The sequence below is a fragment of the Poromitra crassiceps genome (genome assembly GCF_964638095.1).
Source record: "Poromitra crassiceps genome assembly, chromosome: 16".
Taxonomy (NCBI): Eukaryota; Metazoa; Chordata; class Actinopteri; order Beryciformes; family Melamphaidae; genus Poromitra; species Poromitra crassiceps.
In genome coordinates this window covers 14,751,071-14,778,888 of record NC_139645.1, presented here as the reverse complement: position 1 = coordinate 14,778,888, position 27,818 = coordinate 14,751,071, and the positions used below count along the sequence as shown (strand labels likewise).

The 27,818-nt window shown below is 45.0% G+C and overlaps 1 protein-coding gene across 1 annotated transcript in view; it reads left to right on the top strand.

The window, feature by feature from the left end:
* Window positions 1-13,376, top strand: part of LOC310790905 (protein kinase C-binding protein NELL1-like) — a gene marked incomplete at its 3' end in the record, with an annotated part of 306,141 nt that extends 292,765 nt beyond the window's left edge. The window contains exons 17-20 of the mRNA XM_083652616.1: window positions 1,609-1,802; window positions 6,082-6,258; window positions 10,544-10,768; window positions 13,326-13,376. Of these exons, the coding sequence (XP_083508742.1) occupies window positions 1,609-1,802; window positions 6,082-6,258; window positions 10,544-10,768; window positions 13,326-13,376 (647 nt within the window). The remainder of the gene's footprint in view (window positions 1-1,608; window positions 1,803-6,081; window positions 6,259-10,543; window positions 10,769-13,325) is intronic.
* Window positions 13,377-27,818: the final 14,442 nt, after the last annotated feature.

Here is a 27,818-nt window from a genome sequence, read left to right as displayed (position 1 = left end):
ACCATGTCTTTGTGAGTTGTATTTCAAGGTGTATTAGCTTCCAGGTTGACGGTTAAAAAGGGAAGACAGAAAGTGTAACAAGAGTAGAGCAAAAAACATTGTTGATTTTTGTCATGTTCATAGGATTTGTTGACGGTAATAACCAATGCGTTAAAAACAACAGCCTTATCCATGCCACTGCTCAGTGCTTAGTCAAAGGGAGGGACAGCTGTTCCCATGCTGTTTCCTGTGCCCAGTTGATAAAACAGCAGATCAAAATCTATTCTGGTCTTTTCATGTTGATTCTTTTGGATTCTAGTGGGAAACGTGAGAATAATACTGAATGAGCAGATGTGGCTTTGATGATTCCACGGAATTTATTACAAAGTGAATATAGGATTTGTGTGACTGAAGACATGATACTAAATGCATCCTGTATCCATGTCACAATGAATGTACCGCAGGGATGACGTATTTTTGTAGGCGGAAGGCCCGGACTTCCTGGATCTTATGGGGAAAAGTCAATGAAGTTTTAGAATGGGGATTTCACTTAAATACATAAAATAAGTTCTGTGGTTAACACAACTTTATGGGAGTGGTAATTTGGGTTCAGCAGGATTAATCTTCACCAACCTGAATCACTTTTATGCCTTTTGAAGCGTTTTCTAAAAATCGCATTTATGTTTCAAAAGTCATAAAAATTATTTACGTTGAATATTATCTTTATCGGCCCCGGGATGACGGGAGGTCCTTGAGCTAGAGCCCTGGTTACCACAGAATTAAATGTACACATTTTCCAAAGGTACATTTTGTAAATTTGTACAGTTTATTTTTCAACTAATGTCAGAAAACCACAGTAGTCACTGGTGTGAGTCTGGACAACTTGGACAAGTTGGTCCAAGTTACACCACAGTTCTAGACCGATTCATTTGATCAGATTGTGATATGGACCAACCTGTATTCTAGACCGATTCATTTTGATATGGACCAAACTGTATTCATTGCAGCAGAGCCTTATGAACAGGTTATCGCCCTCATGCCATGGAGTCACTAGATGGAGCTACACTAGACGGCTTCAACTCACATTTACGATCTTCAGTTAAGAGACAAGCATGTTCTGCACATCCACATCACATGAATGGAAATTAGTTGTGTAGGCTAGTCTAGTGCATCCAAAATTCAGCTAAAATGTACCAATACGATATACCGTAACTAACATAACAAAATATAACAATCACCAATGTATTTGCCAAACATCTACTATCACCACAGTCTGCCTACCAACAGGGGCACCAGTTTGGGTGATAAAGCACCTTCAGATGCTGAATGCAGAGTCTGCCTTTGCTAATTTTCTGATGTTCTTTTGCATGAATGAATCTCCTGAGCCTCGCAGCAGCCAATCAGACGAGGTCATGTGACCTTGTCGCACTGTATGCTGTACCACAACAAAACGTAGTGACAGGAGGACAGAGAGAGCCTAGCTGCTGTCGCTAGCGTTTTCCACTCTCATTAACTTGTAACCCGTGTGCACAATTACACGTTTGCAATTTCCCCCACATTAACTGATGTGACATCTCTGCGGCACGAGTGTTTACGGACCTTGGGCTTTTCCGGGGGGTGTCTTCACAGACGTGGACGAGTGCACTCTGCAGACGCACACCTGCTGGAACGACAGCGTGTGCGTGAACCTGCCGGGAGGCTACGACTGTGTGTGCACCACCGGGCCGGCCTGCAGCGGGGACTGTCCGCAGGGTGAGGGCCTCCGGCGCAACGGGGAGGACTGGAGACCCAGCTTCGACCGCTGTGCTATATGCTCCTGCAAGGTACACAACACATGCACACGCATGCGCGCACACACACATGCATGCACATATACAGTACACACACACACACACACACATGCACACACACACATGCACGCACATACATGTATACAGTACACACACACACATGCAGGCGCGCACACACACACACACACACATGCACGCACGTATACAGTACACACACACACACATGCGCGCACACACACATGCACGCACATATACAGTACACACACACACACACACACACATGCAGGCGCACACACACACACACACATGCTGTACACATAGACGCAAATCTGGAAAACAGGAGGGGGGCAAGATGCATCATGCTAGGTATTCCCAACACAATGGGGAAGTCTGATTTCCCACCGTGGCCCTGATGTAAAATTCCATGACTTTTCCATGACTTTCCATAACTAAGTCGGAGCGAGTTGAGATGGGAGAAAGAGGATTGGTTGAGATGGGAGAGAGAGGATGAGTTGAGACGTGAGAGAGAGGATGAGTTGAGACGGGAGAGAGAGAATGAGTTGAAATGGGAGAGAGAATGAGTTGAGATGGGAGAGAGAGAGAGATGATCAGTTGAGATGGGAGAGAGAGGATGAGTTGAGATGGGAGAGGATGAGTTGAGATGGGAGAGAGAGAGAGATGATCAGTTGAGATGGGAGAGAGAGGATGAGTTGACATGGGAGAGAGAGGATGCGCTGAAATGGGAGAGGATGAGTTGAGATGGGAGAGAGAATGAGTTGAGATGGGAGAGAGAGGATGAGTTGAGATGGGAGAGAGAGGATGAGTTGAGATGAGAGAGAGAGGATGAGTTGAGATGGGAGAGAGAGGATGCACTGAAATGGGAGAGAGAGCATGAGTTGGGTGAATGAGCAGTGAGGGAGCACAGTGTAGAAAGACAGGCTGACCGGTGAGGAGGAGGGCAGGTGGGACACTTGAGAATCCCTTTTGTTCACATTGATTCTTTTGCTTTGGACCCAGTAAAGTCAATACAGCTTTTCCCTCCTCGCAGACCTGGGATCAGCTCTGAATAACGCCAATCTTTACCTACACGATTATATCACTTGCTCTTATCGAATAAATACTGTCGCCTGCAGCATATACAGCCTGGACTCTAGAGTGGTTTTAGCTACAATTTGTATGGGTATTTATTATAAAACAAACAAACATACTTTTGCTATCAGCCTCACCTCCAAAGCAAGCCTCAGCTCTGTTTGTCATCAATAACCTGCCTTAATATTTTGACAAATAATATTTGTGCATCTTAATAACTCCTGCTAGGCTTTGGTATCAGCCTTGTTTTGTGGCTGCAGGAAAGTGAGATATTGATCTGATTTGTCTTTGGTACGGCTCAGTGACTGAGATTAATATGGAGCGGACAAAGAGGGCTACTCAGAGTAAACATGACGGCCCGCTGCGGACCTGCTGCTTTCACTCTAACATCTACTGCAATCAGGTGCTCGTTTACACCTGAGGTGCCAGGTGAATGCAATTAACTGGCTGGGTAGGATGCAAAGCCAGCGGTGGAGTCTGGGTGCTGAGGGGCAGGATTCAGAACCACTGAATGTGAAGGAGTCAGAAGGCTGTGGAGAGGGAGATAGGGAAGGGACCGGAGATCACCAAGTTTGGAAATTAACAAAAAATTAAAATTAAAATTGATTTGTCAAAAAAGCAAAGAAAAATCCCCCCCAGTTCACCGTGTTCATGTATTTGTTGAGTTGTCAAATGCTGCCCCCTGTGGGCCACCATAGGCGACTGGTTGGAACAAATGACTGGATGATTCTTTTAGTGCGTTCTGGACAAGAAAAACAATGTGATTTCTGATCCGAAAACTAGCGAGTTCACAGCCTGGAGAAGATACAGACCAACTGAAACCACTGAGGAGAAGATACAGACCAACTGAAACCACTGAGGAGAAGATACAGACCAACTGAAACCACTGAGGAGAAGATACAGACCAACTGAAACCACTGCAGCAACAGACGATAAATCAACCAATGCATTGAATAACTCGGGGACAGACAGTCTGCTAGACTTGTCATCAGTTTGTGGGAAAGAAGTTAAAACAATTAACATTAAAGGGGCGTTCGGGTAGTGTAGCGGTAGATTCCCTGCCTACCAACACAAGGGTTGCAGGTTCGCATCCTCGTGTTACCTCCGGCTTGAGACACAGGCTCAGTTGGCTAGTGTCTGTGGGTGAGAAGCCGGTTTGAGGGTATTTGTCCTGGTCGCTGCTAGCCTGGGTAAACCCAGCCTCCACGTGACCTCTATCTATGTGCTATCAGTCACAAGATAGCACATAGATAGAGGTCACCTGGAGGCTGGGTTTACCCAGGCTACGTCGCTGCCCTAGCACCTCCCCTGGTCGATTGGGGCGCCTGTTCGGGGGGAAGGTAACTGGTGGGAATAGCGTGCCGTGATCCTCCCACGTGCTACGTCCTGCCGGTGAAGCTCCCCGCTGTCAGGTGAAAAGGAGCGTCTGGCATGGCGCTTGGCTCGGAGGAAGCATGGTGCTAGTCTACGGCTCTCCCCAGATCGGCAGTTATATTTGTTATATGCAATTCAAATGTATGATTTCATAGTTCAATAAGATCGATGTTGAAAAGGACCACAATGGCCGTAGAAAATAGTTCATGGGAGCAAAAAAAATACTAAAGGAAACTAAGTCATCTGCAGTCATTAAATGCAGATGACCAAACAATAATGATGTGATATAGTTTGTGCAGCTCAGTGTAAATGCTTGCTTACTGTACTGTAGTCTGTATTCCCGCTCCTGGTGTTAAAGCTATAGCAGTCTGCCTGGGCCCACAGCTCCTGGTGTTAAAGCTATAGCAGTCTGCCTGGGCCCACAGCTCCTGGTGTTAAAGCTATAGCAGTCTGCCTGGGCCCACAGCTCCTGGTGTTAAAGCTATAGCAGTCTGCCTGGGCCCACAGCTCCTGGTGTTAAAGCTATAGCAGTCTGCCTGGGCCCACAGCTCCTGGTGTTAAAGCTATAGCAGTCTGCCTGGGCCCACAGCTCCTGGTGTTAAAGCTATAGCAGTCTGCCTGGGCCCACAGCTCCTGGTGTTAAAGCTATAGCAGTCTGCCTGGGCCCACAGCTCGTGGTGTTAAAGCTATAGCAGTCTGCCTGGGCCCACAGCCAGCCCGGTAACTCCAGGGCCGTAACCATAAAGACGGAGGCCATGAAAGATCAGCCATGTGAGCATCCCGAGACTCACTGTAGCAAGACGATATGCACCGATAAAACAATGGCTGTGTATCTGTGTGGGTGTGCTTTTTAATGCTATGCGGGGGTAATTTTATGGACCCCATACATTTTGTAATGGCCGTTTTACGCACGGTTTTTACATCTCCATTTACACTCTGCTCCCCGGGCCAGACCGCGCTGGCTGTTGCCGAGTAAAATGGACCATAAAGTTTTGACAGGCTGGAGGAGGAGAGCCAGGGGGGGGAGGCTTCTGGATTTGACTTTACACTCCGGCCCTGACGACGCACTTTAAACACATGATTCATGCTTCAGTCACATATCTAATAAATAGCGTTATGAAAAGTCCTGTCTTTGGGAGCTGCTACGCAAATTTCAACTGAGCATGTGCCAAGCAAGTCGAGGACAAACCGACGAGGCACGGTACAAATGAGCGCTGCCGGTTGAGTGGGACGCTAGACGCTAGTGCGCGCCCGTCCGCATGTCCTCGAGTGCCCACCAGAAGGGCCTTTCTGTGTGGAGTTTGCATGTTCTCCCCGTGCCCCCTGGTGGTTTCCTTCATATAGGAATCCCTCACCAAAACATGCAACATCCTGGTCACTGAAGTGGTGCCTCCTCTGGTCGTTCGGTGGCGCCTGTTCGGAGGGAGGGGAACTGGTTGGAATAGCGTGATCCTCCCACGTGCTATGTCCTACCGGTGAAGCTTCCCCCTGTCAGGTGAAAAGAAGCGGCTGGCTAACTGCCCATGTCTCGGAGGAAGCATGGAGCCAGTTTCGGTTCTCCCCAGATCGGCAGAGGGTGGAGCAGCAACCAGGATAAATACATTAAAAAAATTAGCACTAATGGGGGATAAAAATGGGATTAAAAAATTTTTTTAAAGAAGAAGAAGAAAAAAAGGAGTGATAGAAAGGAGCATGTGAATTTTTCTAGTTGAATTTATTAGGAGACTTGACATTAATGACATGGACTTGACTTGGTCATCTACGTTTTAGAATTGGGACTGGGGCGAAGTTGACTTGGTCACAGCTCTGGGCTATAACCTCATTGTTTTGCCCTGTTGGCCCCCTGCAGGACGGGCAGACGTACTGCAGGAGGAGACCCTGCGACTGCTCGGACCCGGGCTCCGACCTGTTCTGCTGTCCCAGCTGTGACAGCCGGCCCAGCAACCAGTGTCTGGACCAGAACGGACGCACGCTCTACCGCAGCGGGGGCTCCTGGACCTACGGCTGCCAGCAGTGCCGCTGCATGGTCCGTACACACACACGCACGCACGTACACACACACACACGCACACACACACACACACAAACATACACGCACACACGCACGCACGCACACACACACACACGTACACACACACATACACGCACGCATGTGTACACACACACACGCACACACACACACACACACACACACGCATGCACACACACACACGCACGTACACGCACAAGCACACGCGCGCGCACACACACACACACACATACGCGCGCACGCACACACATACACACGCACACGCATGCATGCACACACACTACAGTTGATTAAACACACTCCATACTGGCACAACAGTTAACACAGTTATCTAAGCCCTTGATAATTTTTGCAAAACCAGCTACTTTCATTGTTTTCATGCATAATACATTATCATTTTTCCAAATGCTGCACACAAAACTCTGCAAAACAAAACTCCATCCACAACTGTACAAACTCTAATCTTGTCCAATTACATTGTTTTCACACCAATTACAAAAGTACGCATAAATCCTCTTGCCTGGCAGAAAGAAAGGAATCAAGGTTACAACAGTAAACGTGTTTGTGTTTTCTGTTGAAGCAAGCTGTGATTCATCATGTTGACAACTGACAAACCTATTACATGTGGAACTGAAATATCACATATTACGATATTTCCAAAAGTGGGAGGACCGGATGTTTTACGCACTATAAGGGGAAACATTTAATCAGCAAATCATGGATACAATTCCACCAAATCAGATGATGTGGATAAGGCTGAATAATATATGGTCTAATAGATCAGTGCTTCCTAAACTCTTTTCTGGCGACCCACTTTTTAGAAACGACAACACATCGCGATCCAATTCACAACAGGCCTTATCTGTAAATCGGGAGAAGAGTGAATTTGTGACTAAATGAACGTTCCTGACCATTTTTACTGTCAGTTCCTGCATCACCTTCTATTTATGTTGAATAGGCAAACCAGCCATTTCGAAGAAATATACGTTGGGTAAATCATAACTTTTATGCATATGTTATTGAAAACATAATACACGTCAAATACTTTACAAATGAGACCAAATAAATGCATTTAGGTGGAGTTAACAGGCTGTCTCAAGGTCCCAAATAAAATCTCCTGCGACCCAGTCTTTGGGGAACACTGTAAAATAGATCATAAAGGAGGTGTAGTTTTGATGTCAGTATCTGAGCAGAAAGCAGCACTTAATGTTGCATTCCAGTGGGGCTGTTTCTGCTTTGAGTAGTACTATGAGTACTACTCTACTATGTTCTACTATGTTCATAGTGCTATGAACATAGTACTATGAACATAGTTTCATAGCAATGGTGATAGAGTTCTCTATGGGTTGAGATGTGTCTCGTGATGTGTGATGTTTGATGGTGTTTGATCCCCTATGGGTTGAGTTGAAAAGGACCCTTGAAAAGGGTTGATAATACACCTCGCCTGTAGTTGCCTATATATAAAGTGTAACTGTCACAGTTATGTTCATTTTAAGTTCCCGTATTATCTCTGTGCCTCAGGATGAGATGTTCCTCATGTTGTCTCGCAAGTAAAATGTAGTTTAGTTGAAGGCTGTTTATTGAATAATAGACCCCGATTGGTCGACAGCAGCTGCTCCTTTAATTCAAATGATCTATTAAACTGAGGTCACCTGCCGTGTGGAGGCAGGTTTCCATTCAAATGCTGCTAACTGCCCTGATTGGATGGATTGTGAGGAGAGCCAATTAGGACAAAGTTCAGTTGTCATACGAGTTATTCTGAAACTGCCGGTAGTACAAATGGTACAGTATGGTAGAAAAAAATATTTTTTTTCCTTTGATTTTGTAAAATGTGTAGAATTTCAGAATCACTTTTATTGCCACAGTATGCAAGTTACATATGAGGAATTTGTCTTATAGTGTCTGTATGCAGCAGCGGTCACATCAATATACAGAGATAAGAAGTAGGAAGATAACTAAAGACAATCACAAAGTTGCAAGTGCAATCAAATCGAGTAAATATATACAATTTGAATATAAATCAAACATTACAAATAGCCTGCATGCCGCTGCCTCTTGGTCTCGTCTCAGTCTTGAACCCTGTTAAGAGCTGCAGGAAATGAAACGTTTACAGCCGAGTCGTGTTACCACACTCTATTAGTTGTGCTCGTTATGTGTGTTACAAGCAGTAACGCCCCATCTGCTGTGCTGCTGTTACAAGCAGTAAGGCACCAGCTGCTGTGCTGCTGTTGACAATAGCAGGATCTGCCATGAAAGTGACTTCAGAGAATGTCAGGTCTCTGTCCCTGGATGTGAGGATGTGTGTCATTTAGTACGTTCTTACATTGTTGTCACTGTCACTTCTTACCATTTAACAAATAATATATGAATTATAATATAAACTTTATATTGTTTTTTAGTTTATCTTTGTTTTTATCTAAACTTGTCAACTTCAAAACCCGTGATCCTTCAGTTTAGTTTTACTGACAATGTGGTTTTTAATTTAGATTTTCTTGGCAAGACTAAGTTGAATTGCGTTATTAGCAATTATTTTCAACAGACGTTTGTTCTCTCATGTTGGCAGCTGTCACAATGTATATTGAGTGCATATTTGACCGCATATCAACAGAACCCAGAGTAATGCATCAGAAATGGTTGGTATTCTCTACGGAATCTGCGAGATATCCATCATAATTATTATTTCTGGATTCTGGTGCTTTTCGCCCTGTGCAGATAATTAACACCTCTCTCATTAGAGACGTGATGCTGCTGTGGCAACACTGCAGTGTGAGCTGTTAATTGCAGCCACCAGTCCAGGTCTCACACTCACACTCACACTCACACACACACACACACACACACACACACACACACACACACACACACACACACACACACACACAGAGAGAGTGTTATCTCCCCGATTTTTAATTTTCTCTTTTTCCTCTGTTCACTTTTTCGTCCTATCTTGACTATCTGTCAGCACCCCTCGGCTTCACTTCTTAATGCATGCCCGCGGTATCATCATTATTCAATGGTTAAGTCTAGGCAACTAAAATGACTTGGTTGAGTTTAGGCAACTAAAAACACTTGGTTAAGGTTAGGCAACTAAAAACACTTGGTTAAGGTTAGGCAACTAAAAACACTTGGTTAAGGTTAGGCAACTAAAAACACTTGGTTAAGGTTAGGCAACTAAAAACACTTGGTTAAGGTTAGGCAACTAAAAACACTTGGTTAAGGTTAGGCAACTAAAAACACTTGGTTAAGGTTAGGCAACTAAAAACACTTGGTTAAGGTTAGGCAACTAAAAACACTTGGTTAAGGTTAGGGTTATGCTTCATAAGAGAAATGTTAAATGTGACTTACGATTGTAATGGTCCACCACCACTGTCCCTGTACCCTTAGTGTGCCCCTAACCCTGAATGTCACACTCCCCTGTACCCTTAGTGTGGCCCTAACCCTGAATGTCCAACACGTTCTCACTCCGAGCGCGTAGCATATTGACGCTTTGTCCCGTCCCTTGTGCGTCGCTTGTTACTAACATGGTACCTTTGAGCGACCCATGAAACGACTTGGGCTTTCCAACTAAACTCCAATGTAAACCCATGGAAGTCATCTTTGACGCTTAGGGCAACTGCTCCCCCGTTAGGGTCTGGGGGAGGTTAGGTTTAGGGGTGGGAGAGGTTAGGTTTAGGGTTAGGGTCTCCCACGGCGTCGATTTCAGACGTTGTGAGAGTTCTGTTGGACGACCCTACGCGTCCATAAATGACGAAAAGGTAGGGGTGTCACGATACACTCAGTTCACGATACGATACGATACGATACACAATATTGGGTTCACGATAACGATATACGATACGATATTTTAACTTTTTTTTTTTTAGATCGATTTGTAAGTTGAGGGGGCATCCTCCACGCTAATTTGAGTAATTTCACCATTTTCATCCTCCGTGTCTGTAACGTCCCTCGTCTGTCCAAACAAAGCAATGAAAAGGAGAGCGAGCATGCAATCAGATGCAGATCAGTGCCACCATGTTCAGCTTCTTTTTCTCACGATATGAGATTTCATCTCAACGATACATATTGTCACGTTTTGATATCGCGATATATTGTGGGACGATATATTGTGACATCCCTACGAAAAGGGGTACCTTTCTCGTCGGCATAGTAACGCAGAGGGACTTGACAAATATTATATACCGTATATATAAAATGATATACTATATAATGTGAGCCTTTTCTCCTGTCCTCTATAACTCCTGTCCTCTCTCCCTCTCCGCCCTCTCTCTCTCTCTGTGTGCAGGAGGGCGAGGTGGACTGCTGGCCTCTGGTGTGTCCTGTGTTGATGTGTGAGTACACGGTGGTGGCAGAGGGCGAGTGTTGCCCGCGCTGCGTCACCGACCCCTGCCTGGCCGACAGCCTGTCACAGCACACCCACACGACGTGCCGCGACCTGGCCGGCGTGCCGCGCCTCAGCGGGGACACGTGGCACATGCCCAGCTCGCCCTGCACCACCTGCCAGTGTAAGGTAGGTCGTGACAGCCATGTTTGATTTAAACATCAGTGTGGTCGATTCCAGACCACCCCCCAAAACAAATCTATTATGGATACAGTTCACACTGTTTTCACTGAAGAGTCTCATGGATTAAACATGCCCCATCTGTCTTTTTTAAGTTGAATATTAGTTTTACCTTATTTTCTGATTCTTCATCTTTCAGTCCCTGCAAATCCCTGCACACATATGAATGCACAAAGTAATAATAATAACAATAATAACAACAACAACAACAATCATAATCATAATAATACCTGGAAGCTGACCAGTACAACCACAGTCTGGCCTGCTGGCCACTGATCAGCTCCACTGGAGCAGTTGGGGTTAAGGGCCTTGCTCAAGGGCACCTCAGTGGTGGTAACGACGAGGGAGGGGCAAGCGCTGCCTTTTCACTTTGCCCACCCAGATTTATCCTGCCGTTTCGTTCAAAATTCAAAATTGTGAACTATGAACTTGGAGCTAGCTCGTATGTGAACATGCACAACATTGAGTGGCAGCAGTCTGGGTCCGGCTTAATCGGCTTGCCTAGTCTTGTTACAGTATACTCGTTATATGTTATAACGAGTATTATGTTCGTTGTTATAATGTTACTTGTTATATGTTATGCATCCTCTCTGTGAAGACGCCTTTGTCCAAAACGTTCGCTCAAAACACAAGGCAACGCTTCACGCTTGTCTTTATTTGTCTAACAATATATCGATATTTATGAAATTTGAGTATATGAGTTCATATCTCTTGCCTCTTGACGGGACGTAACTGGAAGCAGCTTGTGTGCTTTTCATAGACTGTAACTTTTATGGATTCATGTAGGCTGCAGGGAACAAACTATCATTATTTTTCTTGCAGCCTATGAATCCATAAAAGTTACAGAATCACTTTTATTGCTACAGTAGGTAATCAGATTAGATGAGGAATCTGACGCAGCATAGCGGTCACATCAATAGTCGGAAGACAACAAATATAAAAGATAAAATCACAATATCAAAGTGCAGTCATATATATAGAACATATACACAACTTAGAAGGACCTGAGTGATCAATAGGAATTCACAGTCCAAAAGGTGCAGATGATGTTAAAGCAACTACGAGCAACATTTTGGCTTGTTATGAAACAGTGTAAATGTAATAGTGATGCCTCACATCTTACCTGTAACAGCAGATGAGACCAAAGCCCAGTGAATCGGCGAGTGCTCTCGTTGTCTCTCTCCGGGTTGGAAAGACGTGGAAGTGAAACGAAACGGTTGTGTTCCTCCTGTAGTCCACAACCGTCTCCACTGTCTTTTGAGAATTGAGCTCCAGGTTGTACATTACTGCAGCAGGTCATCAGGTGGTCGATCTCCTGCCTTTACGCAGACTTGCCCTATGAGGGTGGTGTCATCCGTGAACTTCAGGAACTTGACAAGACTGGTTTGAAGCCTTGGCTGCGCTCACCAGCGATTATCCTGACATTCACACACGCATGCAAATTCAGATTTAAGAGAAAGTACGTGCTGGGGTGTAAGTAGTAATAAGTAATAAGTAATACTATTACTTTTGAAATGAGTAATGAGTAATAGATTACTTTTTTTGAGTAACGAGCCCAACACAGTTTTGCTAGGTAACCTTGTGCAGAGCAGCACGGTTTGGAAAAAAGTGAAAATCAATGAACTTAAAACAGCAGATCGCAGCCACAGTATCCGTTTCTCCTCCTTCCTAAATATATTAGTTCCACGTTCTCGTCGTGGAGGAGGCTCCTAATCACTGCAACACGGCCATATCTCTCCTGGATTAACGGCTGCAGCAACAGCAATCATTTGCCTCCATTGATCCATGGCGGGTGGTGCTCTTACCTTCCTCTGGTACTTAATGTGATCCTATCATCAAACAAGCCTAAATGCAGGCGACACGCCCACAGCCGGCCCGTTTTGTCTGACTCCGCAGCGAGGCACTTTATCTCTCAAACACACACAGACGCACACACACACACACACACGAATAGTGTCTAATTAAAGTCTTGGCCATAACTCATATTTTTAAATCACTTCTCGAAGCAATTTTTTCATACTGCTCATTTGTTTGTCCTGTTTTATCCCTGCTGTAATCCCTCTCCTCTTTTTATTGCTGCTCGCATTCGTCTGTTTCCCTTTTTTTAATCGACTCGTTTATTGTGGGTTCATTTCCCTCATTTCTTTACTAAAGCACTGTGGAGAAGTGCCACGTAAAGTTTCTTCTCTCGTAGAGAGTCGGGATTTAGAGGGTGGGTAGGGGGAGTGGCTCGGGGGCTATGGGTGGTGGTGGGTGTGGTCAGGATTTGGAGGGTGGGTAGGGGGAGTGGCTCAGGGGGCTATGGGTGGTGGGTGTGTTACCATAAGGCACCACCACGCTCTGGGCTTAAAGGCATTTGCGTTTGTTTATATTGTGAAGCACTTTAGGATTCTGACGTTACTTTACACACACACACACACACACATACACACACTTTAACATGCAACATAGACTCTAATTGTCTGTGTCTTGTGTTTCCTCCACTCCTCCATGCTGCGCTGGTCAGAATGGGAGCGTGTGCTGCTCGGTGGACCTCGACTGCCTTCAGAACAACTAAAGCTCCGCCCCCTCTCCTCACTGCTCCCCTCTGCTCCTCTGCTTCCTTTCACTCCAGGACTGCCACGCTCAGACAGACACACACGCACACACACGCACACACACACACACACACGCATGTCAGCATCTGCACACAAACTACAAACACACTCTGGACGGACTGGGTGTCAAGGCCGTGAGCTGGGCTTTGGTGCTGTAACTGATGACATAAAATGTGTGTGTGTGCGTGTGCGTGTGTGTGTGTGTGTGTGTGTGTGTGTGTGTGAGAGAGAGAGAGAGAGAGAGAAAGAGAATGGCACAGTACCACTAGCAGAGACTGAGACATGTTCAGTCATTCCCCTGGTCGCTTGCACCACAGTCACTGTGTATAGTTTACTTTGTGGTGTTCCCATTTCACTGCATTTCTTGGGGGAATTCTGGTTCTGGCAGAAGATGTTGAACCCTCAAAACACCGACGAGCAGCTAAGACTCATTGAGATTAAGGATCCACGATCCGTGTTCAGTCAGCTGGAGAGACGTTGAGATGATCCATGCTCCGTCAGCTGGAGAGACGTTGAGATGGTCCAGTTCTCTGCATCGGCTCACTTATTGCTTGGGCATCTGCCGGGGGATCTCGTATCAGTTTAATTCTACTTCCCAAAATTAATGCACCCTAATTTCGTACAATATTTTATTGATTGGAAATTGATTGAAATGGGAGGTGGGGCTCACGCTACTGAAACAATAACTAGTTTGATATAGAGAGCCAAAGTGGAACGTCACTTCCTGCTTCAGCACTGTCCCAGAGATTTTCATCTGCCATTTATTTTCCCATAGACATTTCGTAAAAAGCTTATAAAAATCGTTTTACTTGTTCAAACCAAATGGTTCAGATAAATTTAGAAACAGGAGAGACCACATAACATTTCACTCTGACCAAAACATAAAAACGGCTGATTTAAAGAAAATATTTTTTTTACGTTTTTTTTTTTATGTTTTGGTCACAGAGAAATGTCCTATGGTCTCTCCGGATTCTAAATATAGCTGAACCGTTTGGTTTGAACAAGTAAAACTATTTTTATAAGCATTTTACAAAATGTCTATGGGAAAATAAATGGCGGATGAAAATCTCTGGTACAGTGCCGAAGCAGGAAGTAGGCGGTCACTTTGCCTCTACTGTATAGAAATGGAGAAAGCACAGTGGAAAGTAAGGATGTGGCGGATGGGCGGAGACATTTACCTTCAACTCTGACAACCCAGGTTCAGTTCTCCTCAATCATAAAAAAAAACACGTTGTCGTCCAATGTGGCAATAATCTGTTTCACGAGCGAAGTCTAGCGTTCCTTCATTCTACGCGAAACCCATCTCTGCTTTCCTCTTGGCGTTCCTGTTGTGCCGTTAGAAAGTCTGTCTCCAAACTCTGCTTCGGCCTCCCCAGCTGTGGGATAGCTACAGACCCTTTTAGAGTGGACGTCACAGGGCTAGCCGCGCACGCATCGCGGGTATCCAAAACTCTGAGGAACCCAAGCCAAAACGAGAGAGATCCCTGGATTACAGGAAAAAGACGTCTCGTGCCGTATAGACGCTGGACATTCCCACTAGGAATTATGACGATGTCCGGCGCTGCAACTTTGCGATGTAGTTGGATCCTAGACCCATCCTGACAGTGAGTACGGGTCAGGAAACCTCACCCCATTGAAAGAGTTAGCTTATTTGTGTAAGCTAACCTGTCTGTTGCTGGCAAAGCTTTAAAATACACGGAGGAGGCGTCCAGATCTTCCATATTTATATGACAGCTGAACCGCTATTTGTAACTTTCTGCAACCAGTTCTGCTCCGCCCACAAAATACGTAATCGCTGTTCACAAACATAAAAAGGGTCTATAATAGAGTTTCACCCTTCAGTTCAAGAAATTACAAAGGAACGCTTGGAAACTCTTGATTTTTATACACTGATAACAAGTCGTCATAAATTCATGTGACATACTCAACTTGCAGATTCAAACCCCTAACTTTTACCTTGTGTTACGACACAATGGAAACATTGGAATCATGCATAATTCAAACACACATATATGCAATATGCATGTACCTTAGTTTCCTAAAACACAAAGTCAACTGCAGCCACTGACGTTACCTCACTTGGACATCATGGAACACACAGAAACACGTGTAGAACATGCTAGCATTGCATCTACCTCATAACCAAACACGGTGTAGTTTATCCTTCAGTCCGATGCTCTGCTAGGTATGAGACAAAGATTTAAAAAAAAAAAAAATGTTTTCCTCCAGGGCCCAGAAAAGAACAGTATTCTTAATGAAAGGAAAACACACAAATAGATTATTTTATTTCCTACACATCCTCCGGTCTCTCCCGGGGGCTCGGCGAAGACGCGTGGCCGCTCATTCCACATATGCAGAGGAGACCTCACGGAAGACTGCGTCCCCACGGCTCCCATGTGCCGCCATTAGCATACCTAGCCGATAGAGCGGGGAAGAGAGAGAATGACAGAGAGAGAGAGAGAGAGAGAGAATGACAGAGGGAGAGAGGGAGAGAGGGAGAATGACAGAGAGAGAGAGAGAGAGAGAGAATGAGAGAGAGAGAGAGAGAGAGAGAGCGAGCGGGGATAATTAACGCCATGTCACGCCGCTGGGATGAGAGTATGCCAGGAGGTCACCTAGGGTCACAGCTGTTTACGGACGGCCGAGCTTATTAAGGCAGGAGAGTCCTGCTGCTACAGTTTCTCACACCTCTGTCTCCGCTCTGCTCTCGTGTCCTGTCCTTTCCTCCACACACTGTCTTCTTCCCTCTGTCTCCGCTCTGCTCTCTCGCTCCCTGTCCTCTCCTCCACATGCTGTCTTCTTCCCTCTGTCTCCGCTCTGCTCTCGCTCTCTGTCCTCTCCTCCACACGCTGTCTTCTTCCCTCTGTCTCCGCTCTGCTCTCGCTCCCTGTCCTCTCCTCCACACGCTGTCTTCTTCCCTCTGTCTCCACTCTGCTCTCGCTCCCTGTCCTCTCCTCCACACGCTGTCTTCTTCCCTCTGTCTCCACTCTGCTCTCGCTCTCTGTCCTCTCCTCCACACGCTGTCTTCTTCCCTCTGTCTCCGCTCTGCTCTCGCTCCCTGTCCTCTCCTCTCCTCCACATGCTGTCTTCTTCCCTCTGTCTCCGCTCTGCTCTCGCTCCCTGTCCTCTCCTCCACATGCTGTCTTCTTCCCTCTGTCTCCGCTCTGCTCTCGCTCCCTGTCCTCTCCTCCACACGCTGTCTTCTTCCCTCTGTCTCTGCTCTGCTCTCGTGTCCTCTCCTCCACATGCTGTCTTCTTCCCTCTGTCTCCGCTCTGCTCTCGCTCCCTGTCCTCTCCTCCACACGCTGTCTTCTTCCCTCTGTCTCTGCTCTGCTCTCGTGTCCTCTCCTCCACATGCTGTCTTCTTCCCTCTGTCTCCGCTCTGCTCTCGCTCCCTGTCCTCTCCTCCACACGCTGTCTTCTTCCCTCTGTCTCCGCTCTGCTCTCGCTCCCTGTCCTCTCCTCAACACACTGTCTTCTTCCCTCTGTCTCCGCTCTGCTCTCGCTCCCTGTCCTCTCCTCCACACGCTGTCTTCATCCCTCTGTCTCCGCTCTGCTCTCGCTCCCTGTCCTCTCCTCAACACACTGTCTTCTTCCCTCTGTCTCCACTCTGCTCTCGCTCCCTGTCCTCTCCTCCACACGTTGTCTTCTTTCCTCTGTCTCCACTCTGCTCTCGCTCCGTGGCCCTTCCTCCACACGCTGTCTTCTTCCCTCTGTCTCCACTCTGCTCTCGCTCCCTGTCCTCTCCTCCACATGCTGTCTTCTTCCCTCTGTCTCCGCTCTGCTCTCGCTCCCTGTCCTCTCCTCCACACGCTGTCTTCTTCCCTCTGTTTCAGATTGTGTGTTGTAGACACGACTGATGTGAAGATTACGTTTCTCCACCAATGAAAGAATGATGGGCCAATAGCAAGAAGTGGACCATACCATTTTCAAACATGAGATAACGGCTAAAAAGTAACTAAAAGCCAATCCCAAATCTGTGGTGGAGCCTGACACCTAGTGGTGAAAAATAGGGTTCCGGAACTGGTCACCTGCTATTGGCTGGTCTTTGGTGCCAGGTGATGTCACCGTCTATAGAGTACCGCAGGAATGAGTCCAGAAGTAGCAAATCACCGCCTTGCTGGTTCCTAAGGGGAAAAGGCTATGGGATTTTAGTATGGGGATATCAGTTGAAGCGCAAATGCGGTTTTTTTAACATAATTTTCTGAAAATGCTTCAAAAGTCATAAAAGTGTTTGCTGAACACAAACTTACGTAGCCGTTTCATACACTTTTGTTAACCACAGAGCTTATTTCATGCATTTAAGCAAAATCCCATTCACTTTTCCCCTTACGAACCAGCATGGCGGCGATTTTTGCGTAAGCCTACAAAAAGATGTCATCCCTGCAGTACTCTATTGAGACACATGGTTGAATAAACTAAAAACTTCCGTCCCAGCAGAAAACTTGTTGTCGGAGTTTCAGGTAAAAGTCTCCGCCCATCCGCTCCCGTCCATCCTCCTTCACCTAACCTTTTCCTGCTTGGTGAAGACGTTACGTATTTCTCTCACTTTTCGTGGACGGACCTCGTTAGCATTTTTTGTGTCTCGTCCGCCATTATCACAATGCCTCTTGTAAACTTGAATCTGTCAACTGTGCAAAAGATACACAAAAGAAAAACTAAAGTGTTTGTGAATTGTACCTGTATCAGCTCTCCATCGGAAATTTAACGCCGCAATTTAAAACCATGTCACCGGGAAAGCAGACATTTGTACAAAGGATTACTGAAAACACGGTTTTCAGATGGCTCTGTTGATTGATTTGATATGAAATATAATGACTACTGTAAAACACTATTTGCAAGTCTGTGTGTAAATGTTTTTACATACTGACAATATGATGAAATTATACAGTTTTTTAACTACCATTGTCTTCATGAATAACTTGTGTTCATTTTTGTGACCTCTTTTCTTTTTGTGCGATAGGTTCTGTTTTGCTGTAAATATTGTGTAAAGTGAAGGATTCTGTAAAGAGACTATGTGAATAATTCTCACTACCACAGCTTCTTAGGACCGGAGTGTTACCATGAGAGAAAAGCAACATTTCTATTGTTTTTACTATTTCTTTATTTTTGTATTCTTGCCTTAACCCTTTTAGTATTTGCCATAGTTGAAAGGAGAATAGCTGTATTTTTCAACCTGGACCCTATTTTCCTAACTTTTGGTGTCAAAGTGACTAATCTGAACCAACAATTACTGAATTTGGTCCAGTATTGAGTGAGATCGCTTCATGGGGCATAGCGAACTGTCCATGTAGGTCCACTACACCTCAGATTGTTATAGAGAGCCAAAGTGAACGTCACTTCCTGCTTCACCACTGTACCAGAGATTTTCATCCGCCATTAATTTTCCCATAGACATTTCGTAAAATGCTTATAAAAACAGTTTTACTTCGTCAAACCAAATGGTTCAGATATATTTAGAAACAGGAGAGACCACATAACATTTCACTCAGACCAAAACGTAAAGAAATCGTTGATTTAAAGACTTTTTTCTGTGTTGTTTTTTTTTAGTTTTGGTCGGAGTGAAATGTTCTATGGTCTCTCCCAATTCTAAATATAGCTGAACCGTTTGGTTTTATGAAGTAAAACTATTTTTATACGCATTTTACGAAATGTCCATGGGAAAATAAATGAAAATCTCTGGTACAGTGCTGAAGCAGGAAGTAGGCGGTCACTTTGCCTCTGTATTATAAGAGAGAGAGAGAATGAATGCTATTTACCTTCTGTTTGATCCGGTTCAGCCTCTGAGTGTTGCTCCTCTCTCTCTCTCTCTCCTCGTCTGCTCTTCAATTAGTATGAGCTCTTCTTCTGTATACTCTCGCTCAAATCAATACAGGCCGCCATCGAATTCAAAGGCCTCGACCATATCTGGAAAATCAGCTGAATATTCAGCCGTATACTTATCAAATCTTTCAGGTACTGTAACGATAAGCTACGCTTTCTGTATTCCAAACAAATCTTCTCTCCAGGTCTCAGTCGCATTTCCACAGCTGACTTCCTGCAACAACGCAACTCTCACGAGACTTGGATCAAGCATATAGGGTAAATACATGCGTTCATTTTCTCTCTCTCTCTCTCTCCTGCTCTTATAATAACAATCTGAGCCTGTCAGTCGCAATAACCAGCTTGTTTCGTGAGCTTACATTTCGTGAGCTCAGCTGTGAAGCTGATGGTTCACGTATGCCCCCATCCGATTACATAATGCCGTTTCGTAACTGCCCGGCTGAAGCGATCTCACTCAACACTGGACCAAATTCAGAAATTGTTCAGATTAGTCACTTATAAAGTTAGGAAAATACATGTCGGGTCGAGGTTGAAAAACACCAGAATTCTCCTTGAATGTCCTTTCACTGTCTTAGAACAACAGACTCCGCTTTGGATTTGACTCGCATGGTGTGTGTACAGACCTCTGATCAGTGTCCCTCGCTTTGCGGTGACGATTCCGTCCGTCCAGAAAGTCCATCAAAAGGGACACGCATGACGGAGACGGACATGTTATCATCAGTGCTGCCCGGGCAGCGGACAGCTCTCACTGAACATGAATTGAAATGAACGGCGACTGACGGACACAACGGATCAATGTGTCTGCAGCTTAAGCGTTTCTGGGAGTCGGAGTGAAACGAGATCAGCGACTTGTCCATCTTCTTCTGGGGAGGACAAAATGCTCCGACAGGCGATCCATCAACAAGCCATGTTTTTCCTTTGTTGTTGCCAATTCACCGTCTATACTGAACTGAACTGAACATCTCCCCATGAAAGCCAGAGAACATAGACCTATGTACACATACAAAAAGAAAATGTTGAAAATGACAATGTTCTTGATTCAGTTCCTACTAAAAAAAAAAAATACAAGCCATTGTTGTTTGTCTGTTAATGTCTGACTTTTTAAAAAGAAGCCGTTTTGGACCTTCTAGATCATGATGTGCTCGTTCATGTTTTTGATAGAGGACCGTGGCGGAGGAGGGAAACCTCCCGGGTCTGTTCATTGTTCCTTCTCCAGATGGGAGTGGCCAACAACCTAATTGTACTCAAAGGGTTAAGTGTCATTTGACTTAAAGACTGTGTCGTGATAAGAGTTTGCTGTAAATTCTTCAGTTAATAAATATTTTAGTTGTTTACTTTACTGCTGTTGAGTAGTTGGCTTTAAGTGCTTCTTTGTGTGATGATGATGATGAGTCCTGGGGGTTAAACGCTCACCGGCGCTGACAGAGGAGTCGCGGGCCTTTGCTGTTTTCGGCATCGCCGGGGACGGGCGTGAGAACAGGAGAAGCCGCTCCAGGGCTGTACGTTAACGTTTTTTTTTGCACATAGCACTGGTGCTCCAGCGGTTGAGAGTTTTGTGGCACAAGCAATACAATAGGCTACATGCACAACTTTTTTACTTCCTGAAATTAGTACAGCTTCTTTATTTCCTGTCCTACACTATTGGATGAACTGATTAATCAGGTGTGCCTGATCATTGTTGTGACTGCAGCACACCTGACATTAATCAGTTCATCCAATAGTGATGACAGGAAATAAAGAAGCTGTACTAATTTCAGGAAGTAGTGGAGTTGTGCATGTAGCCCATTGTAGCACGCGTATAAAATGTCTGTTACATCTCTAAAAACAACCACAAGTAGTGTGCACTTCATCACTTAAACAGGTCTGTGAGTGGCAAAGGGAATTAATGTTGTATACAGGACACAAAATCCAAACCTGAACAAGAAATGTGTTTCAAAACAGTATAGCACGTGTGCTACTGCGGTCAATTCATTCATAGCACAGACTGATTTTTTCATTGCACGTGCTATATATACATTTTATACAACAGGTAGTTCCGGCCGAGCAATTTGATTGGACAAGAGGGATCTTACGAGTGCCTATATTTCACGATAATGCACTGGCGCTTCACTGTGTGTAGGGTAGGCTATATCACTCCGCTTCACAGCTGCTCTAATCAACAAAACAAACACCAGCCACGTTACATTGAACGTCATTCAAAGCGTAACCGAGAGCGCAAAGATGGATTTTTTTCCTAACATAACTTTTGACTTAAACTATGAATGCTCGTCAGAAGAGGACGAGGGGGAGCAACATTCTAATGCGGAAACCTCCAGGGGCCGGTTGCACCAACTGGTCTTAACTATGCCTGGTCGTAACTCCTACGTCGGTCTTATAAGACCATGGACGTACTGTTGCACCAACACGGCTTACGTCTGGTCAGTATGCTGGTCGTAGCAATGCGCGTCCATGTGAATTGCCAGGGAATGCCCCCTGATTTGATGATGTTGCAAAAAATGTGCCTCGCGACCTGCTTGGAGCACTGAGCCACTACTGTAAAACTCCCTCCCTCGCTCCGGGGGAAAAATGGCGGCGATTGAGCCAGAAAGACAGTCTGAATGAAATTGAATGTAACGTTCCCAATTCTATGTATTGCATTCTAAAAAACTAACGGCAACATTTTGGAAGGCTAAGCCACACAACTAGTTCGTTGTAATCTAACAGCATGCTTCAAAAGACGGAGAACTGGCTGTGTTACGACGATCAGGGTAAGGACTCAAAACGGTCTCCGCTGATAAGACACGGAGATCTCTGTTACAGGCAGGCGCTACGCCTCCTCCTGACCAGGCGGGCTGATTAGGCTACATTTTCTGCAAAGGGAAAGCTGGGGGGACTATTTTTGTTGGCGGAGGAATAAATACAGAAATCATCTATTTTCTCAGCTTTTTGTCATTTTTTTTTAATCAGCTTTGTTTAATAGAACTGTTGTATAAAAGCAATATCACACTCGAGGTCGTGCATTGTTGGCTAATATTGGCACTGCTGTGATTATCTACGGCACTCGGCCTGCGGCCTCGTGCCTGCGACCGAATCACAGCAGTGCCAATATTAGCCAACAATGCACTCCCTCTCGTGTGATATTGCTTAAATATAGCACTGTACAGCCCTGTCACTCGCCATCATGCAGTGGTGTAAGTAGCAAAGTCATAATACTTTGTTACAGTACTTTTGTATTTTTTGGGAGTATCTATATACTTTACTTGAATATTTATATTTATGTCAACTTTCACTTTTACTCCACTAAATTTCCTAAATAATTTTACATTACATTTTCCCAAAACTAATCACAACGCACACTCCATAACAGTTGGTGGCGGTAATGCACATGCACATGCACATAATGTTGTTTGCCGACTGCTATAAAACTCAAAGATTTCCACTCAAGCCCATGTCTTTTGTTTGCTTTCTTTATTAAGTACTTTTACTTTCAATACTTAAATAGCCTACATTTAATATCAGAAAATTACTTTTGATACTTAACACATTGAATGCCAGCCATGTTTTCATTCCTGTAGGTAAGTTGTGCCAGGGGTGTTTTTGACGATTCTGGCTCATTTTAGAAACAGACGAGGATTCTTTTCTGTTAAGAATTCATGAACACCAATCATCTAAAAATAACTAATAGAATGTGTGCTTTCTCTGTCTAAAAGAGTTAGTTTGCAGAGTTAGTAGTTATGTAGATATTAGCCGTTGAGTACAGCATGGTTTCAGCGTCTGGAAATTTATTCAGAGATAAATGGCTTTTTGTGAAACAGTCACTTTAACCATTCATTTTTGGCATCAGTAAGACCGTCAGACATTCTAAACAATAGTTTTGAACAGTAATTTCCTCCATAACAACAGGAAACACCCCTCTCATTCAAACTCCTCCCTCCGTGTGTCTTGTGTCCTCCTGGCTGTACAGCGGGCGTGTCAGAAGCGCTTTTGCTGCTGCCTGCCTGTGTGCCTGCCTGCCTGCTTGCCTGCGTGCAGACGCTCCTTGTGCGAGTCAAGATGGGCCGGGGAATGCGTGGGCGATGGGCAGATGTTGATTCTGGCCTTTCTGAGGTGTTTCAAAGTGTGTTTCACCTATGATCTATTTTGCAAATCGCTCTCCGCTCTCTGTGTGCTGCTGCCGGTGCGCGGCCGCTCTCAGGCAAGACAAGTCTTGAATGGATTACTGTGAAATCGCCACGGCATTTCCTTGAACGGCTTGGTCCCGCGGCAGTTTTTTCTTTGATTTCGGTCGTCTGGGGGAGCACTGTCAACACTTAGTGGGTCGGTAAAATAGATTATACACATTATCTTGCTCCAATAGTGATCTCGAAGATGTAAAAGTTGTTGATTGATGTACCACCGTCAAAAAAAAAAAAATGTTTATGTAAGACGAGTTAGCTCGTCCTTGGCACTTAAGCGCTGGATTATGTAAGACGAGTTAGGTCGTCTCTGGCACTTAATGTGTTAAGTACTGGTACATATCAGATACTTTAAGACTTTTAAGCAATATTCTATTGGGTGACTTCAACTTCTACCAAAGTTATTTTCTGGTAAGATATCTGTACTGTTACTCAGGTGTGACTTTCAGGTATTTCCACCCCTGCCGTCCACCGGCAGCTCGCAGAATGAAAGCAGCATTCTCCCACGTCGCGGGAATGAGAGAGGATTCTCCTGCGGATACAGACCCGTCTTTCATCTTTCTACTTTTATCAATACTGCTGTTTTCTACTGCCCTCAGGGACGTCATGAAAGGCTGTGGAGATAACGATCTTTGTGATGCTGTAATACACGTAATAGACGCACCTGAGCCGCTAACGGCAGGAGGTAAAGTAACTCTTTTGAAGCTACATCATGAATGAGGGAATGCTGCACAACATGGAGCCACACTTATCAGCAGTCCCAGGTACACACACGCGTACATACACACACGCACACGCACACACACACACACACACACACACACACGCACACGCACACGCACACGCACAAGCACACTTGTTACTTTATTTGAACCCACTTATTCACATAGCAACACAAGATTCACAGGTCTACATTGTAAAGGAACAGTTCACCCAAAAATGTAAATTATTATATATTGACTCTCATGCCAAATGAAACCGGTGAAATGTGTTTGTCCATATAACACACAGGGAGGTTGCCAGCACAACTTGGTAGCAGAGATGCTCACAAGTCATTTTTTACAAGTCCAAGTCAAGTCTCAAGTCTTAGAGCTAGAGTCCAAGGCAAGTCTCAAGTCTTTGAGCTATAGTCCAAGTCTCAAGTCTTTGGTCACAATTCCAAGTCAAGTCTCAAGTTTCTTATGGATGAGTGTTCTATCATCTGCTGGATGCCATCTGGTCAGCTTAGAACACTGCATAGCTAAAACTAAGTAATTCAAAGCATGGACTGTATTATCCTCACTCTTTATCTATTAGAATACAATATCAGCATTGATTAGATGACATTATTATTAGTAGACCTTTCCTTAATATTAATACACACAAAAATAAAGATTGTTCACAAGTCCCAAACCTTCAAGTCCAAGTCAAGTCTCAAGTCTTTGAGGACAAGTCTCAAGTCACTGTGTGTGTGACTTAAGTGTGACTCAAGTCCAAGTCTCAAGTCCCAGTCCCCATCTCTGCTTGGTAGCAGCCTTCTCCAAAACACCTGAAGTCAATGGGAGACTTGTTCTTTAGTGTTCCAAACATAAACAGCCTCACAATCACATTGTGAATGAATACAAAAACCATAAACGATCATTTAGTGCAAATGTTGCATGATGGTGTAAATACAGTGGAATCTGCTCATAGTGATCACATAATAAGCAGATTCCACTGTATTTATACCAGATGATGTCAGAATTTTCATTTTTGGGTGAACTATTCCTTTAAATTGTACATGATTACACAAATCACACACATTCACTAAAGCCCCAGAAATACAGCTACATCCTGACACAGAGGACGATCCATCTGAACTCAGGGTTTGTATCTGAACTCAGGGTTTGTATCTGAACTCAGGGTTTGTATCTGAACTCAGGGTTTGTATCTGAACTCAGGGTTTGTATCTGAACTCAGGGTTTGTATCCGAACTCAGGGTTTGTATCTGAACTCAGGGTTTGTATCTGAACTCAGGGTTTGGGCCGTGTGTCCCTGATATCAAATTCCATTACTTTTCCATGACTTTCCATGAACTAAAAATGTTCCTCCCATGGGTTGTTAGTTGTTTTTGCTATAAAAAATTTAATAAAAAGGGGGGGGGGGGGGGGGTCTAAAGGGCTGCTACATTTTGGCTGCTGTGGAGAAATTCAATCGCCCACCACTAGCAATCTAGGCACACACACACACACACACACACACACACACACGCTCTCTCTTTAATATGATACAGGAAGTGTTCTTCAGCAACCGCAACCAGCACCAGTGTGTTCCTGGAACATCTGCTTGCTTCAGCTCAGTAGAATGTCTTATCTATAAGGTCTTTATCTATATAATGTCTTTATCTATTATAGCGTCTTTATCTATTATAATGTCTTTATCTATATAACGTCTTTATCTATTATAATGTCTTTATCTTGGGTGATGTGAAACGTCTTCGGGGACGAAACGCTCTCCGGCGGCCGCTCTTGTTGTGCCACACTGGGGACGGTTCAGTCGATTAGCCTGCTGTCAGTCAGTCGTAAAGGAAGCAGTCCGCCCTCTCTGCTAGCTCCGCCTGTCCCCGGTGGCACGGCTCCGCCCCCTCTCTGCTCCGCCTGTCCCGGTGACACGCGGCTCCTCCCTCAGCCGGCCACCCAAAGGTGCTTACCCATTCATGGGCTGGAGCTGTGCGGAGGCTGCGGCCGAACTGATGGAGCGACTCCCTCAGCAACAACTCTCATCTATTCTACTGCGGAGAACAGAGGGGCGGAGGGGTGGTGTACAGCACGGAGGGGTGGTGGGGTGGGCGGTGGTGGTGTTGTTGCTATTTGAAATTACATAGTGGGCGAAGCTGACATCATGAAATCAAATTAAAAACTGATTTTCCTTCAACGTGGCTCGACTAATTCCATCATCTCTAATTTGATTCCAGGAGATGTTGGGAGTCTCGCTGATAGATTCTTGGGTTGTGGACGAGTCGCTTGGCACCGCGCTCGGCCAAAACACAAAGTCACTTTCTAACGTTTTTCTCTCCACATCATCGGCCACCGGCATCGATCCGCGTCTCCTCCCTTATCGGCGTGTCGCGAGGAGGCGACGTGCTCGGGGCCCGCTCCACTTCAGCCCAGAGAATTAATACATATAAACCACGGTGCTTATTGCTCATGTTAATACAGGGAGGATTAAGCTGCTTAAATGCCTTATCGACACCCCCACCAATCAATGGCCGCGTAATTAAAGAGTGAAGCTGAGCCAGTGACAGGCCGAGAGCCGCGCCACTGCTATTGACCTGTGGTCAGATGGAGCAGCTAAGTGTTTATTTACCCCCTCCCCCCCTCCCCGCCTAGCCTCAAGGGCTGTGTAGGCTGTGTCAAATAGTGTGTGTGTGTGTGTGTGTGTGTGTACGTGCGCGTGTGTATGTATAATGCATTTGACCTAATGACCCTTGCTGCTTGTCGGTTTTGCTCAATGTCAGATTCGATTGATTCCATTATTAGGATTCATGCATTGCTCTCACTCATATGTTAAACCATATTAAAAGCGAAAAATGCCAAAACAACCAAAGATAATAATTGAATCTAAAACTAGAGACTGTAATTTATACGTCAACTGTAACACACCTGTAAAGTTTCGTGACTGCATCTGGCACGGTTTGGAGGCTATCACGTTCGCAAAATCGGTTGGGGGGGGGGGATCACGCCCAAATTCGAACTTAACCTTATTTTGTCAACTACTGTACACACCTCTAAATGTTTGTGACTGCATCTTGCACGGTTTTGAGAATATCTGTCGACAGACAGACAGACAGGCAGGCAGGCACGCACAGACAGACAGACAGACACGCATGCACAGACAGGCAGACAGACAGACAGACAGACAGACAGACAGACAGACAGAGACAGGCAGGCAGGCAGTATAAATACCTGGCAATGTGCATCGAGGCAGAGAAGATGTTCACCAAAAGAGCTCTGGGTCTTTAGCCTTTTCTTACGAGGAACCTATTGTGCTTTTCCATATTTTGTCATATTGGATGTTCATACAGTAATATTAAACATAGCCAAAGTTTCAAATAATGAGGTACGTGAAAGTTATCCCCATATCCACACGGTTCTAGGTGATGTCAGAGCGTGATTGACGAACAGTAATGGTCCAGCCCCCTGCACTGTTCAAATTATACCCAACCAATGGGATCCTCTGGAGCCAGCTTTGAGTGTGTCACGCCACAATTCACTCTACCAGACTTTACAGGCTGCACGTTCACTAAATGCACACATTTTAAACCGGTGACAGTTCACACAGTCCTAACACTTCATACATTATATTATACTGCTTTCACTCGCAATGTCAAAATATAAGGGATGCGATGTATTAGTACCAGGGACAGTACCAGGTAAATAAGACGTTTTTTGAACTGTGAATCATCCC